At 29.3% G+C, this 13,493-nt stretch overlaps 2 protein-coding genes across 2 annotated transcripts; one reads left to right on the top strand and one right to left on the bottom strand.

Moving 5' to 3' along the window:
• Positions 1-126: 126 nt before the first annotated feature.
• Positions 127-2,782, bottom strand: LOC132745681 (cilia- and flagella-associated protein 119-like; the record flags this gene model as incomplete). Its single annotated transcript, XM_060734640.1, has 5 exons — positions 2,645-2,782; positions 1,987-2,018; positions 1,708-1,773; positions 601-770; positions 127-197 (listed from the first exon to the last, which is right to left on the bottom strand). Coding segments are annotated over exons 1-5 (390 nt in total), but the record flags the coding sequence as incomplete, so codon positions are not given.
• A 3,746-nt stretch (positions 2,783-6,528) lies between these two features.
• LOC132745682 (MORN repeat-containing protein 3-like) lies at positions 6,529-13,175 on the top strand. The gene is made up of 4 exons (XM_060734642.1): positions 6,529-6,544; positions 9,587-9,751; positions 11,232-11,434; positions 11,874-13,175. The coding sequence occupies exons 1-4, from the start codon at positions 6,529-6,531 to the stop codon at positions 11,940-11,942; spliced, it is 453 nt and encodes a 150-aa protein (XP_060590625.1). The 3' UTR covers positions 11,943-13,175.
• Positions 13,176-13,493: the final 318 nt, after the last annotated feature.

The raw sequence follows: 13,493 nt of genomic DNA, 5'->3' as shown, positions 1-13,493 counted from the left end.
AAAAAAAAATTAATTCAGCTAAAGCAGGGGGTTAAATTTTAAATTTAAATCTTTAAAAACTGCACATATTATCAATGTTAATTATTTTGAAACTGATAAAAAAAGGTACAGATATTTTGTACTCACATTAACAGCATGGCACAATACCATTTCTTTGAAGAAAGAGAATGTCTCATCCAGATTTCCAAATGGTGTCTCTAAAATTCAGAAAATAGAAATGTGTATTTTAAAATATTTAATATAAATTAAATATTAAGTTTAAGTTTTGAACACCCTCCTTTTACTAAGGTATGATATCTTAATAAAGATCATTTCCTTCAAAGAAAAGTCTGTCACTTTCTGTAAATATTTTAGGCAGTTAGGTCAGTCCATTATGATGGTATCACAGACCTGTGCTTTGGAAGTATGAGGTTCTGGGTTCAAGTCAAACCATGTACCACAAGAGTTTAGCTGTTACTTTTTCATCATTCATATATTTTATTGTTTAATACCAAATTTATTAACTGCATGATCAACAAATTACTGTAAATAATAAAAAAAAATATATTTGTTTCATTTTAAGCTGATATCAGACTGAATCATTTTAATGACATGTAATACCTATGCAAATTTCATGTGTTTTCTTCACAATGGAGAAAAAGGCAGATGTCTGCTCCTTGGTAAATTTATTTTCCCTGGCAAACTGGAGAGTGTAGTAGTACAGATCCATGACTATACCAGTTTTAAGACTTGTTTTGTGGTCGTCAAGGTGAAATATATCTGCAAGAACCCTGAAAACAGTAAAACATTGTACATGTATATAAAATAAATATAAATTAGACAGAGAAAAACCACACGAAAAATCGGCACGCCACAGTCTGGACTTTAAACCATGGGTCTTTGAAATGGCGGTCCAGTATCCTAACCTATAGTCATCTGACAGTGGCTGTTGCGTTTTCTGTGTGCTTATTAACCATATATATTTACATGTACGTTATTTTTAACTTTATTGTGACATCATCACTTTTATTACCATACCATATTATAATGTCAGTATAAAAACTACACATAAATAATGATGGCTATATACTTGAAATGTGCAAGCAGATAAGGTAAAAGTTATATGGATCTCACACCGGCTGCCTGTATATCTAGCTTAAGGATAACTGTTTACAGCTGTAACAAGGCTCTATTGAGTTTCTGCTAAACAGTTACATGAGAGATATTTGTCTGAAACGACAGTCGGTGTTTGATTCTTTTTCTTGCATATTACATATTAATAATTATCCAGTATATGTATTTACAATTTCATTCATAACAGAAAAATGATATTATTTTAAGGACTCCATTCATTCATAAACAGCATCAATATCAATGATATCATCTATCACTTGTTTTACATGGGGGTGTAAGACAGGTTTTTCTAGCACCGATGTAAACAGTTTATTATTCTGTCTGATATGCAAGAATAATTGAGCCACGTCATGACAAAACCAACATAATGGGTTTGCGACCAGCATGGATCCAGACCAGCCTTCGCATCCACGCAGTCTGATCAGGATCCATGCTGTTTGCTATCAGTTTCTCTACTTGTAATAGAGTTGGTAAGCGACCAGCATGGATCCTGATCAGACTGTGCAGATGCACAGGCTGGTCTGGATCCATGCTGGTCGCAAACGTACTATGTTGGTTTTGTCATGACGCGGCTCATATTTCATTCAATCTTACATTTTGATGTGGTCAGCATTCAATGACTCATTGATTCTGTCCAGGTCATCAACTGTCAAATCAGCCCTAAAACAAAAAACAAGAACTATCATCATATACATTCATGTAAAGCACTTAATTTTCAAATCATTTTCTTAAGTTTTACTTTTCATTTCAAAGTGTGCTTAGAATTTTATAAAATTATGATGCGCATCTTCTGACAAGCATTGAAAGATTACAAAAAAATAATTAAAATTCATTAATGCATTTATAAACAAATCAAGGTGCTGCTACACTTACCAGACACTGACTTTAGCTTTGTGATTTCTTGGCTGTAAAATTTAAAAAGGGAAATTAAATTATGCTATTTGTACAGGGTATTGTATATTGGCAAGAATTTACATTTAATGCAGACAAGAACAGCACTCAAATAATTATGTAATATGATAAAGCGTTCTGAATAATTTTTGTTCAATACAATACATGTAGCAAAATTTAAAATGAAACACAACACATTTATTACGGTATATCACTCCTATATGAGTGTTTATTACTATGTGTTTACAAAATTAATTGGTCACAAACACTTAAACTGAAGACTGACTTCAAAAAAAATAATAAAATTTTAATTGATATAAGTTATTTTTATCTTAACTTAATCTCTACATGTAAATTTATGTTTATAAGTTAAAGTTGGCACATTTATAATTATCATTAACATTTTATTTATTGTATTCTTATGAAATGAATTAACATTTGATTAAAAATCACTTTAAGCCATATGCCAGTTCCTGATAAAATCATTGTGCGACCTAAAAAGCATAAAGAATATAACAAAATAGCTACTAAAATATGCAGGCTCGCTTAGTTCGAAAATAAATGAGTGCGAATCAGTTGAGTTGTCAAAGTTTAGACATTTGCGGGCAGAATACATATTATCAGAGAGTATTCCAACAACCTGAATAATCTTAGGCACATCTTGTGCTTTAGGTTCATCTGGCAGAATCATGATTATGTTTTGCAATGGGGGGAAATAAAAAGAATATCCAAATTAAAGCACAAAAGGCGTCATTGTTGTCATAGGCGCCAGAACTTCCGCTAGAGAGTATTGATTCTCCTTAATGAACCCAAAGATACTACAACCTCAGGTACCAAATGTATTTTAACATACTTCATTGGCAAATGTATTGGGTTTTGTTAAAATCTAGATGTATGAATCATAAAATGCCAATTAAGTGTAAATAAGGTTAATTTACTGCCTATTTGTATACTTATTTTATATTTACAAACACAGTTTCCGACCAGTACTGTAGTGAATAACTAACTGTACATTTTTATTTATTTAGGCATAATTACAAAACATTATTTTTATTTATTATTATAAAAATTATGGGTAATGTTTTGTTTTTGTTGTAAGTTACTATACTTAGTAAACTGTTTTTTTTGTTATGTTTTTGTTATGTTTTGTGTTGTTAAGTAATGTTTAATAAATATTTTGTATATTTGTTAAGTAAAAATGTAATTAAATAAAAGTAATTTTATATTATTTTATGCATGGGCAATTTACATTCCTTTTCTAAAAACTCATTTTCAAACTTTGCATTGTAAAGTTAACTGCAGTAGTTCTTCATAAAACATTAATAAATATTGTCTTTATATAAATCAACTTAAAGGACGTTTGTTGTTTATAAAACAAATTTAATATTTATAATTTTATATAACAAAGGTCAGCCTGTTGCACCTAGTAAAATATGTTTTACTTTAAATTACTTAAAATAAATGTAATAAAATGTATAAATTAAATAATCAAAAATAATTAAAATTGTTTAAAATATAAAATGTTAAAATAATATTCATATTAAATTTGTATTTTAATTTGTGTTTTGTATATCATGTATTTATAATTGTTTATTCATTTTATAGGTTTCATTTACACATCATCAAAATAAATATTAAACACACAGTCAAAGTTGGTCGTATATTCAATCCAAACCATACTCTACATAAGATAGGTAGATTCCCATAATACAGTATAGAGATAAACTTACTTATATAAACTTTATGTGAGTTACAAATTTCACTATCTCCTTCATTGTTCACATTTTGTTATTAATAGACTAAATTTATTAAACCGTATTATTATAAAAACCTTGGTTTGTTTTGTAAAGAAATAATTACAACATGCAAATAATAAGTATAATATTGTATCATCAGTCTCCTAAAAAATTGTGTTAACGAACCATAATTTTCGGTTATTATCCTATAGAAATAACAATTAAATCGAGAATGATCACATTTTGGAATAAACTTATTACGCAAAAAGATAATAAAATATCATCGTTATGCTATGAAGCAATGTTATACGCAGATGATTTTAAGGCCTTTAAATGGATGAAACATGTTTACACTATTTTTAACGAGACAGGTTACTCATACTTGTGGCTGCAACAGAGAACTATTACTAGCAATAGCATAGCAAAAATTATTAAAGAAACATTATTAAATCAATATTTTCAAAAGTGGTCGTCAGAACTGCAGAACTCATCAAAGGGAAAAAATTATGCCCTTTTCAAAACGGAACTAACATTTGAAAAATATCTTAATATTTTACCAATGAACCAAGGTCTGAAACTATTGAAATTTAGAACAGCAAATCATAAACTTCCCATCGAAACTGGCCGTTGGAGGAATAGCTATGTCAATTATAATGATAGGAAATGTCTAAATTGTTTTTCTGATTTAGGTGACGAATTCCATACTCTCCTCGTATGCAAACGTTTTATACAATCGAGGGAAAATAATATAGATTCATATTTCTATTCCAGACCAAATATCATCAAATATAGTCAATTACTGAACTCAAATAATGAAGTCGCACTAAAGGGTCTTTGTAGGTTAATATCATACATATTAAAAGTAACAAATACTCAGTAGTTTGTAATTGATAGAAAAATAAAATAAAACAAAAACTCACCAGTGAAAGATATTCCGATTAAATAGATATAAATACATGTAGATTTGTAACACTGCCCTTGTTCACACGACAGGATTTGTAGCCAATGAAAGTTTAGTAATAAATATGTTCCCGCTAATAATCATGCTTCCCGTGGGATTTATCCCATTCATAAAAACTGTCATACCGTTAATTTACTACAAATGTAGTAAACACTGTTTCTAAATTTAGAACCTTAAATTTCTATATTTTGCACCCTGTCGATTAGTCTAGCATTTTTCTGATAGTCTCCCCCTTATGTTAGGAAAACAATTGCAATAACTATATAATTATGAGATTATTTAACTTATAATAATGTTGACTCAATCCACATGTTTATCAAATACCCTGTTTTCCACCAGTTTTGTAAAATATGTATGTTTGTATTTTCACATCATGTTGTTATATGTAACACATGTAACCTGATGATCAATAAAGGTATCTGTCTGTCTGTCTGTGTATTAATGGGAATCTAGTCATATCTTTATTTTATTTTAAGGGTAAAATATAACTGTCACTCATTCTTCTGTTTTATGTATATTTTTCTGTGTTCTGGTTGTAACATGTTCACAACCTTGTATTTAATGTCACATGTTCTTATGAACGATGGCAGTATTGAATACATCTTGAAATCTTGACAGACTATAATTCTCTCCCTACACTGACGTCCACCCCTCCCTTTCCTCCCCTAAAATTTGAAATATGCAGATAGTTCTCCTTTAAAAAAAATAAAAAATTGTTTTATTTTTTTTGTCCAGAGATATTTCAAATATTGATACAATTTTCAATATACTCAGAAGTTTTGAAAATAGGGTAAAGACAACTTAAGTATTTTCTTTAAATGATTGTAGTTTCAGAAAGTACAATATGCAATCTAGTTGTTGAAGGTTTATTGATAACTAAACTTCACAGGCATCCAAATAAAAGTTATTTCAATTAGTGTGATTGGTATAAATGCAGAAAAATATTCCTGAAGATCCTGCTTAAAATATTTTACTTGGTGTGTTAAAGATCTGTCAAGAAAAGTATCTACACTTTATACATGTATCACCTTTTTCGGGAAGTAGCATTTTTTTCAGGTAGTTGCAAAATGCATTCCAACCAACATTTTCATTGTGAAAGATTATGGGTGTGGTAGTGATTCATTGATAGATACTCACAGTTATCATTAAGATGAGTCTTATGATAACTAAATCATTATAAACTCCATTCATTCGTTTGAATAGTTAGTAAGAACTTAAAAGCAAAAAGTCAACAGTCTCTAGTATTTCTGTTTAGAATGCCTTTTCGTGTATCTTATGTTAGTATCCTACGTTATATACATGTATGTAATATGTATACATGTAAAGATGAGACTTTTATTAATGAATGTAAAATAGTAAAGTTATTTTGGTACATGCGTGTCACCTAATATTGACGTTAAATTATATTTATCAAAGATATACATGTACATGGTTCAATAAGTTTATGTAAAGAAACATTGTTTCTAAAATAAACATTATCAACTGGAACTTGAGCTTCTATTGGAATTTCTGAAATAAATTTAGTTATTCGCAAAAAATGCATTTTGGATTCTTTGTAGCACTTGGCTGTGTTAAATTATCTACGGTGTTTTTATACCTTTCTCTGGCTCAGTGAAGACTAAGATTACAAGACTAGTGTTCGCGACGTATTCAGTTTGAATAGGGCAAGAGCTTCATCGTGGATTTTTAGTAAAATGAGGGAACAACCATTTCTAAGGGCTTATGTGATTGATACCTATGCAACTTATATCGGAATAATTAAGTATTTGATATTATATTATACGTATTTAAAATTTCACTTGACAGTCGTACATTTTATTATAAAAAATGGATCTCAAAGGAGGTTCTAATGGAACTTTACATCAATATATGATTAAATGATTTTATTCTGATTAAAAAAACAACACACAAATATACAAGTTTCACAATTATCGTCTTCTTTTACAATTTCCTATTCCTGTTATTTCTATTTTTCCTATTTTATATTATTAAAGTAATCACCTCGTCCGTGCTTTGCCGTGTGTCCTGTTGGTCTCCTTGCCAATAGTCCTGTGTTGCTGTGTCGTGTGGGGATTGCGTTCAATGAATGCCGCCCATGTTGAACATAGATCTTGTTTGTCATAACTTACAGTATATTAAAATGCGTGTAAAATAAATTAGATAATTTAAGGTATTTCAAATAAAAATATATGTAGTTAGACAGTCATGAAACGAAAGCTTAGGAATGAGATATTGTCCCTGCCTTTTCGAAGAAAAAAGATGGATATAGAAATAGGCTCCATCCGTCTGTCCGTCCGTCACACTTTCGTGTCCGGTCCATAACTTTGTTATTTATCAAAGTAATTAGAGATAACTTGGCACAAATGTTTTTTATAATAAGACGATTTGTCATGCGCAACAACCAGACCCCTACTTCACCTCCAGGGTCAAGGTCGCACTTGCTCATTCAAGGTCAGCTTTGTCTATTTGAGGGTATATGTCATGTCCGGTCCATAACTTTCTTATCTTTGAAGGGATTTTGTAAATACTTGCCACAATTGTTCACAATTATGAGCCGATGTGTCATGCACAACAACCGGCCACCTACCTCCAAAATCAAGGTCACACATGGAGATCAAAGATTAACATAGTCTGTTATATGTCTGGTCCATAACTTTTTCATAGATCAAAGGATTTTGAAAATACTTGGAACAAAAAGTCACTATAATAAGCCGATGTGTCATTCGCAACACATGCATCCCTACCTTCAAGGTCAATGTCACACTTAGAGGTCAAAAATTAACATAGTCTGTTAGAGGGTATATTTTGTAACCGATCTATAACTTCTTCATAGTTCAAGGGATTTTGAAAATACTTGGCACAAATAGTTACAATAATAAGACGATATGTATACATGCACAACACCTGCATCCCTACCTCCAAGGTCAAGGTCACACTTAGAAGTCAAAGCTTCACATGATGATTCTTTAATAAATTTATTGATGCATTTGCAGATCTAGCATTGGTCATAATTTTGGACTGAAAGTCCTGAGATCCATACCTGAATCTTTATTTTTTAAAAAGCATAATTTTATGCTTCATATAAAACTTCTCTGAGGCGGGGACGTTGGTAATTCTGTTACAAATTCTTTTTTCAATTGTACCGACGTGGACTGGAATAATGAACATGAAATAACAAATTACAACAGTAATGTAAGCAATAGTGTTCAGAAGTACTATTACTGCTTAATTACTGCTTGTAATCCTGTTACGTTTCAAATCTAGACGGTTTTTGAACCATCTGTCTAACATGATAACGTAAGCAAAACATATAGATCTAGGTTAGTAGATCAGGCCACAATTAATTTTAATATGCATGACACATTATAAAACATAACTGTTGGTGATATCAGGTTTATAATGGTGTATACAATTATATTCTTATTTTAATTTTAAAGTAGATATACTTTTTCAATCTGTGTGTACATGTTTAAAATCCATAGTCCAAGGTGAATGCACTTAAGTGCATATGGTGCTTTATACAGTTATTTAAAATTAATCATATGCACTTAAGTGCATAATAATTAATGGTATTGTATATAGCTATTCAAAATAAATTTTAAATCAATTTTTGAATAATTTTTTAGGGAAGAAACTCTATAAACTATGCTTTATACAACTGTTTATTATACATTTGGATTTATTGGTTTTTTCTTCAGAAATTGAAGTTGTGTCAATATTTTTCATTTATTTCAACTTCTTAATAATTCATTTATTATTATGATATAAGTTAGAGTGATAATATTGTAGTAGTAAATGGACCCTATTGGAAATAAGCTTTTAGCTTAAAATATGGGCATTCCTAGGATAAGATAAAACATACTAATTAATTTTATAAATATTTTGTTGTATTTTTTGTGTTTTATATATGCATGTTGATATATGTGACAATATTGTAAGTGTTTATGTATTACTCTGAATAAATCGATACGATTTGATTTCTGTCAAATAAAAATTGTTACATCAAAAAAAGGGCGCAAAAAAAGAATTTGGATTTTCCCTTGTAATTAAGAAAGTTTAAATTTCCGGTTTTAGGTAAGAAAAAAAAATAAAAAAAACAGGGGTTTAAAAATCAGTGTTTGTGAATCAATACAAAACCCGGTTTAAATTTCGTTTGATTTTAAAGAAATTTTAAAAATTGCCAATGTTAAAAAAACCCAAAATTTTAAAAATTTTTAAAGGGAAAAGAAAAACGATTAAAGCACAAAAAAAAAGGAATGTTCAAACATTTTTATTTTTAAACGGGGATAAAACCCCAGGAGAATGGCTAAAAAATCAAAGGGACGGTAAGAAATAGGGGTCTGTGGAATTTAAATTTGTATTTACCCTTCTTTATGGGAAATTTAAAATTATAAAAAATCTTTTTAACATTACATGTATAAAATAAATCATGAGAGAAAAAATAGAAATTAGATCTATACATGTATGTTCCTCATTTTTCCACCACCATGCTATGACATGTTATTGATTTGTTGATAAATTGAGAAGATGTGTATCTAGCTGAGGAGCTCAGTCAGTACCGTATGTAGATCTGAGGAAAGAATTGCAAAGGTCACATGTTTGAGTCTAAGTCATGCTGCCCTGATTTTCTCCCAAAAACGTTACAAAGTTAGCCCATTAATTTACTAGGGTAAAGAATTTTGGTTTAATTTTTTTTAAATGGGTTTTATCTCCCCTCTTAGCGACTTTTCCTAAACAAATTTGTATAAAAACTTATAAAAAGAACATTTTTTGGGGATGTCAGTATTTTTAAAGTATATCAAGGGTTTAAACATGAAGGGGAATTCCCTGCATAAAATTTAAGGTATCACTTGCCATGCATTGCTTATTTTTCTTTACATTTTAGGTAAAGGAACATACAAATGGAAGGAGACTGGCACAATCTATGATGGAGATTGGAAGAAAGGAAAAAGAAATGGTTTTGGTACATACAGTAGACCTGACACCAAAAAGAAAGGAGCATTTGTTAAAGAATATTCTGGTGGCTGGAAAAATGACATGAGACATGTACGTTTTCATAATTTACATTGTATAAATCTTTTTCTTTATCATTTAAGCTGTTTGTGTCTTAAATGATATGGTACCGTAGATTAGAAGTGATTTTATTAAACTTAACAGTCATCAGTGAAAATTTGCACATTAAAAGGCATTCACAGGTAAGCACTCGTGAGTGATTTCAATGCATTTGCATTCATGTTTGTTTAGCAAAAGTTGTTTGCTATTAAATTGTCCTGCATAATGTGCACTCTGATGTCGTAAAAGAGGACAAACTTAAGTTTCCCTTGAACAAAATGACACAGTAAATCATGGAAATACAGCTGTTAGACATAAAAATACATCAGTGCAAAAATAAATGGGCTCTCTGAAAAAGATTCTTTATTTTTTGTTCAGGGTTATGGGACAAATTTCTAACCACAGATAGGATATTAAATAAGGGAATGGAATTGGATAGACAATGAAGTGGAAGTGGGGGGAAGAATGTTTACAAAGATGGAAAAATAATACGAGGGCGAGTGGTATTTGCATTAACAAACGTAAGGAGCAAGGAGAATGTTGAGGTAATTTACGTAAGCTTTTTCAGTTTTTATTTTTATCTTAATTATTTTAGTTTGAATTGTTGGTTTTGAAGATAAAAGCTTATTGAAACACTTTTTTATCTGTTTCCTGAACTAACTATTAAAGCGATGATTGTTAAAGTTTCTTGCTGAAGGAAACAAATTGGCTTGCCCCTCTCACATTAACCTCTCAGCCACACAGCCAAAGGGTTATCTTTAGACAGTTGTTCTAAGCATCCATAGACAAAATCTGTAATAAAAGTACAAGTACATCATTTTAAAATCAAGATTTTATTCAATTTTAGGATCTTAATATACATGTGTAGACTTCTGCTTTTCATTATCTGAATAATTTCAATTACTATTGCTGGCATATCTTTTGTTTTAAGCATTGATATTGAAATATTGATTATTTGGAACCATCTCATTTTGCTCATCTGATATCTGTCATGCATCTTAAATAAGCAATTAGCCAATCTCTATAAGGATTAGACTATAAGGCATTGAAGTTGTTAATTATTCATCAACAAGAACACTTTACCAGCTGATATCATCTCAACAGAGGTTGTATAAATACTATCTGATTCTATCAAATAATTCCCTAGGGACTTTCTACTAAGCATTGTGTTGCATGATATTCTTACAATTTCTCTAAAGAAAATAAAGATGTCACGCATATTTAAACTTTAACTTTCCAGATTTATTCTAATTCTATGAAAATTTGGAAAATGTTTGATAAATATCCAGTATATAATTATTCACTTGGTAGAAATAGTGATATAACATAACATAAATTTTATTTTTTACAATTTGTTTATTCATCTGACGGCATGCAGTTTTAACTCACTGAGATTTTGACTATAATGTTAGTCAACTTAGCAATATCATATTTATATTTTTTTTTCCCCTCAAAATAAGACAGCAAATATTGAAAAGAAATTTCTCTCCTTACAGCAAATGAAAACAGATACGAGGGTTCATGGCGTGATGATAAAAAGAACGGACCTGGGAAATTTTATTACCTCACCCATGGACAATTGTATGAAGGTGTTTGGGTAGATGATATAGCCAATTGTGGTACCATGAAAGATTTTGACAGAAACAGTGCCCCAGAACCCACACAGTACCCTATACCAAAGGTATGAACATTTATATTTTTACATCACAATGTCACAAGTTATATTGAATAAGTCATTAAATAAGTCAAAATATTAAGAATTCTTACAACAGGTTTTATTCAAATTTGTGAACAGTGTAAATTGAAAATCAATTATCTTATAATCTAATTAATGTTGGGTTTTTTTTTAGGAAAATAGATATCAATTTGGAGTGCATTGTTGTTAGAATAATGCATGGTTTTGGTTTCAAATGTGCAGGAATCTAATTGAATTTGAACATGCTAATTAAAGAGAATTGAGAAAAGAATATGTTGAACTACATTGAGCGGAGAAGTATTTTTAAAAAGGAATGATTACACATCATATGAAGTCAAATGTGATGTCAGTAAACCAAATGAAGTAATATAAACAATTGTTAATTGGATAAAGGTACATGTTTCTATATTGTTTGTATTTACAGGTGGAATTAGCTAGTACAGAAGCCGTGTTACAGGAAAGTGAAGAACAATTTTTACATGATCAAGAGTAGTTTTAATATCCGAAATAATATTAATTTGTTATTGCAATTATTTTCATTTATTTCTCATACTGGTTACTGACTTTGTGTTAATTTTGAATTTAGCGAAATTAATAATTAAAAAAGTAATCAGGTTTTTATTGTAATTTATTATGTTACATTTAAATTTAATAAATTGTTTTATCTTGCGAATGAACTTTTGATTTAGGATTTAAAATTTGACATCAGACAAATATTGATAGAGCTGTAAGACAAAAAAATATGGGCATCTTTCATGATTCAGAAAAAAGCAAGAAAAAACAAAAGATTGTAAATATTTCAAATTGTTATTTTACAAATTCACTTTCTTATTAAAGGTCTAAACAAAAATTCTGAAATATTAACCATGAAAAGCAGCATTAAAGCTTCAATATTTTTTATAATAAAGAATAATTTAAATGGGTTCTGACTGTATCAGTGAGAATTGCTTTACATTAAATCATTAATTTACTGCCAAAATACTTCATAAATTTGCTTCTATAAAGTATAATTTTGTTTTTAAAAAGTTTTCAGTTCCAATATATTGGTACATTATTTTAGGTTTGTTAAATTAGAGTCTCTAGAATAATGTGTACATTTGTGTATAAATTCTTTTCTCGAGTTACATGTAATAAATAAAAGTACATTCTAACAACCTGGGACACACTTTTAAGTGTTTGAAACATTTGACATGAAAAGTATGTTAGTGAAGTGAATGAATACTTACATAAAGGTGTTATTGTGTCAAATAATTCTGTTTATTTTTTACTCATATAACTAATTCATATAAAATCCATGTATATTGATTTTATTGAAAATAACATTTTTTTAAGTAATACAATTACATAATTGTTGTTAAAAAAGAGATATACATGTAGTTTTAAATAGTTATCTACATGAATATCCAAGGGTAAATGAGCATTTTATAGAAATCATGGTACACAGTCTATGTATTTAATAGTACATGTACCTATATCAGACTGGTATCTATAAAAAAAATTGTAAGTTATTTGAAATACAATCTTTTTTACAACTACTTACATTTCGGGCTTTTGATATAAATTATCGTGTTCCTTCTCAGATGTATACTAGTATATGTTTATTGGAAAGAGAGAAATATAAATGATTATTGTTTAGTGATAAAATATTATCATTATATGTGTTGTTACCATTTATATGTGCAAAAAATAAAATAAATATTGCACTGAAATAAAAGGTAAACAGTTATTATGGTGTTTATTATTGATTAAATCTAAATTAACAAATGAATATAAGTTAAAAATATAAGTTATTTACAAGCATAGATGAATTGTGTATTTCAATGTGTTAAGTAAAAAAAAGGTAACAGGTATTTGGACCCTCAAGCCCGACTAATTCTGATGTAACATTGACCAACAAACTGACAAATTTTCATGTGATATTTATTTGTCCAACTGTGAAAATTATCAGTGTGATATTGTCAAACTGTGACATATTATAATGTAACATTGTTTGGCAAACTGTGAAAAGTATGTAACACTGTGACAACTAAGCAGGCAACATTGA

The sequence above is a fragment of the Ruditapes philippinarum genome, unplaced genomic scaffold (genome assembly GCF_026571515.1).
Source record: "Ruditapes philippinarum isolate M1 unplaced genomic scaffold, ASM2657151v2 ctg5488_1_1_1_1, whole genome shotgun sequence".
NCBI lineage: Eukaryota > Metazoa > Mollusca > Bivalvia > Venerida > Veneridae > Ruditapes > Ruditapes philippinarum.
Note: the sequence above shows the minus strand (reverse complement) of the source record. Positions and strands in the feature narration are given on the sequence as shown.